The sequence below is a fragment of the Apis cerana genome, linkage group LG13 (genome assembly GCF_029169275.1).
Source record: "Apis cerana isolate GH-2021 linkage group LG13, AcerK_1.0, whole genome shotgun sequence".
Taxonomy (NCBI): domain Eukaryota; kingdom Metazoa; phylum Arthropoda; class Insecta; order Hymenoptera; family Apidae; genus Apis; species Apis cerana.
In genome coordinates this window covers 2261327-2265480 of record NC_083864.1, presented here as the reverse complement: position 1 = coordinate 2265480, position 4154 = coordinate 2261327, and the positions used below count along the sequence as shown (strand labels likewise).

Here is a 4154-nt window from a genome sequence, read left to right as displayed (position 1 = left end):
AAACAGGAGGACATGAGCAAGTGGAACATTTGAAATCTATCGGTATTGTCATATTCCATTTGTTCTATATCGATAAAATAGAAAACTATAGAATCGATACATATATATGTAAAGATACATATAAATGTACATGTATAGATGTCAATTAAATATAGAAATAGATCAATCATATATTTTCGTCTAAATTTTTGAAATTTAATGTTCCATTACTATTTTTGTGTCGTTATTTTTTGTGTTATTATTAACACAATACAGAATACAGAATTAGCGAGTTTTAGTTTCCATGGAAATTATAAATACTGTAGTGAATCAAATAATACATATCTTAAAACAATAAAAATGAAATAATCAATTGTTTAAAATTGTCTAAAATTTAATAGGAAACAGAAAGAGAAATTATTAAATTGTATTAGTGAAATTTCTTGAATTTTTTAATAATAATTATTGTTGATAGTAATTATTCGAAATAGAAAAATCCTAATATTATTTAGCACATCGTTCATTTTTATATGAATGATCAGATTTTTGTATTCCACATTTATATTCAATAACTTAACGATAGCTACTGCGAAATTATACTGCATAATTATATTAATATTATCTGAATAAAAGTCATACAATACATGATATCATACAATACAAAGTCATTCAATGTATAGTAATATCTACATATGCATTTTGTACAGTTTTTTATTAATATAAAATATTAATATAAAATATTTTATTAATATCTTAAAAACCAATAAATTTTGGAAACTTTTATATTTGATATTTTCTCCCTCTCTCTTCATTTCTTCAAATATCGTAATTCGCGAGTACTATATAGAATTATAGCTTATAATAATATATAATAATATATATATAATAATAAATATATATATAAAATATTTATATTTCTCATATGTTTTTTAAAAAAAAAATTAATAAATTTTTAATTTTTGTATTTTTTGAGATTAATTAATTATTTTTAAAACTAGAATTTTTCTTTTGAAAATAATTTCTTGAATTTTTTTAATAATAATTTATCATTTTTGTGAATATTTATTGAAAAAGATAATAGCATGTTAAAAAAATCGAATTGCGAATATTATTTAAGAAACTATCAAAAAGAATTCTAATAGTATTCTATTCAACAATCAATATTTTTTGTATTTATTTTTTGTATTTAACATCATAATTTCGTTTTCGCGATAAGACTTGCGTGATAATTATTTCTTTGCATCGAATAATACTATTTGCATATAAATATATATTGTATTTCATTTAATTTTTATTAATATTTTAATAACTATTTCTTCACCGTCATTTATGAGTAGAGGATGCTCAAATCAATGTCGGTATAGCAGTCAGTTTGTTTCTCGAAAGTCCATAAACTGATTTACTTTTATATGGAGTCTGATATGAATTACAAACTGTAAACCATATGGATAGATTGCATGTGACATCTGACGGGACTTTGTGTTAAAAGTTCTAAAATATCGATCAAGTGTTTTTTGTCGCCCTCTACAATTTATTATGGTTAAGAGAAGAATTAATTCATTGGAGATAATAAAAACATGTGTTGTTGATTTATGTTGAATAATGGGATAGATCTATCTTATATTTCGTCTGTGGTATATAAAAATAATATAAGAAAATCAATTAAACAATAATATTCGTGATTGGTATAAAAACATAATTTATTGCTATAAGAAAGTTATTGAATGATTAGTTATAAAATAGTTATAATTAATTAAAAATTAAATATAAGTTAACAATGCGTAATATAGAAATAAAAGCAAAAATTGATAATCCAGAGCTTAAGATATCTCGAATTGTACAATTAACTAAAGACAATGGTATCATCATGAAACAACACGATATTTTTTTCAAAGTAGCAGAAGGAAGATTAAAATTACGAAAATTTGAAGTAAGAAATATTTTTAATTTTATAGACAATTGTTAAAAATATTTTTCTAAAAATGTTCTTTAGCTTAACTGTACATTGTCATAAAATTTATTAAGATAAAATAATGTTACTTTCAAATAAAAATGTTAATTATATAAAAATTTATTTAATAAAGAAATATGCAATATATAATTTCAATTTCTATATCTATGTATTTCTTTTCCTTTTTTTATGACATCTATAACTAATTAGACAATAAATACTCTCATCATTATTAAAAAAAAATGATAATAAAATTAGAATTAGAATAGAATAATAAGATTATTTAAAAGTAACATCTTTAATATTATAATAAAATATAGAAAAATAATTGTTATAAAAATAATTATTATTTCAACAACTATTAATAATGCAATGAGAGAAATATTTTTTTACATATAGGATGGCTCAGGAGAATTAATTTACTATAAAAGATCTAATGTATTTGGTCCAAAGCTTTGTGATTATGAAAAAGTAGCCTTGGATGAAAATGCTTGTAGTGGTATTGCAAATATCTTAATTGAATCAAATGGTTCTGTAGGGATTGTAAAAAAAACTAGAAAAGTGTACATGATTGATCAAACTCGTGTACATATTGATGATGTTGAAGGTTTAGGAAATTTTTTGGAATTAGAGGTTTGTAGTATCGTAAATTATAATATAATAATAAATAAAAAATAATATGTTAGTATTATTATTTTAGGTAATTTTAAATGATGATCAAGACATAGAAAGTGGTGAGAAGATTGCTCACGATTTAATGTCCAAGTTAGACATAAAAAGTGAAGATTTGATAGCAAATGCTTATATAGATTTACTTAGCAAATCTATTGAATAGCTATTCAATCATATATGTTTTGTGTATTTCTAAAATTATTTTTTACATTTTATAAAATTGTTAAATAAACGAAAATTCTTAAATAAAGTTTTTTTTCTTTATACAAATTAATTAATATATGTATATATATACAATTATAATCAGCAATAAATAATATTATTTTGATATTATATTTAACCAAATATATTGATAAAAAGAGTAATTTCATTAAAAAAACATTATTCAAAAAATTTAAACAATTAATCACAAATCTCAAAAATAATTTTTAAAATTATTATTAAATTTAATATTAATAATATAGAATTTACTAGATGATTTTAAATGAAGCAGTGTCATCAGATTTCAAATAATTCTATATCATAAGAAAAAGACATACTAAAAAGAAAAAGCAAAAATAAACGGGCAATACGTGGTATATTACGCTATCATAACCGGGATACGTTATAGCGATAAGACTACCTACACTACTCTTCCTTCCTTTTTGATGATTACATTCGCTTGTCGCATTTCTTGTATATGAAAATTCCATATTAAAAAAATAATATTAAAACTAACTGTGATAAAAATTTTAAAAATAAATTACGAAAAATAGAAAATTTTTGCAAAAATTAGTAAAATTAATATTTTTTTAGTATTTATATTTATAACACATTTTTAAATCAAAAAAATATTTTTATTAATATTTAAATAATAGAAAAAAATGCAAAAAAATTTAAAAATTAAGATTTTATATGTATGTATATTATAATATAAATATAATATCCAATGCTTAATTTATATCATTTGATTATCGTAATATTTTGTTACTTTATACAATTGCAATTTTATTTATATAATAAAAATTTAAAAATTTTTTGAAAGCAAAAAAAAAACAATTTATTATGAATTGAAAATTTTGAAGTGTTATATTCTTGATCATAATAATATATTGAAACATATTATTTTATCTTTAATGAGATTGATTACGAAAATCGAATTAAATGAATTATTTATTTCATTAATAGAAGATTCAAGATTAGTTTTTGGATTATCATTTTGTTTGTTGTTGTGTATATATTTATATATATTATATATATTTATATATATTATGTATATATATATTTATGTTAATTCATTTTTTTTAGATTTTTATTAAATTTTTATTAAATTTTTATTAAATTATCTAATTAAACTTTTCTCTCTATGATTAATTAATAATAAGATTAAAAATAAATCTTAAAATCTAAAAATAAAAAAAATGCAATGTGAAAAATTATTGTTATTGTAAAATATTTTTCTTGAAATTACAATTGAAAAATATACAATATATGAATATAATGTATTTTAGATCTCAATAGGAAACATGGTCAAATAGTCAAAAACTATCCTGATCATCTTCGTAAATGCTCA

The 4154-nt window shown here is 19.6% G+C and overlaps 1 protein-coding gene across 1 annotated transcript; it reads left to right on the top strand.

The window, feature by feature from the left end:
* The first annotated feature begins 1489 nt into the window (after positions 1-1489).
* Positions 1490-2852, top strand: LOC107996959 (uncharacterized). Its single transcript, XM_017055282.3, has 3 exons — positions 1490-1909; positions 2330-2563; positions 2631-2852. The coding sequence occupies exons 1-3, from the start codon at positions 1757-1759 to the stop codon at positions 2763-2765; spliced, it is 522 nt and encodes a 173-aa protein (XP_016910771.1). The 5' UTR covers positions 1490-1756; the 3' UTR covers positions 2766-2852.
* Positions 2853-4154: the final 1302 nt, after the last annotated feature.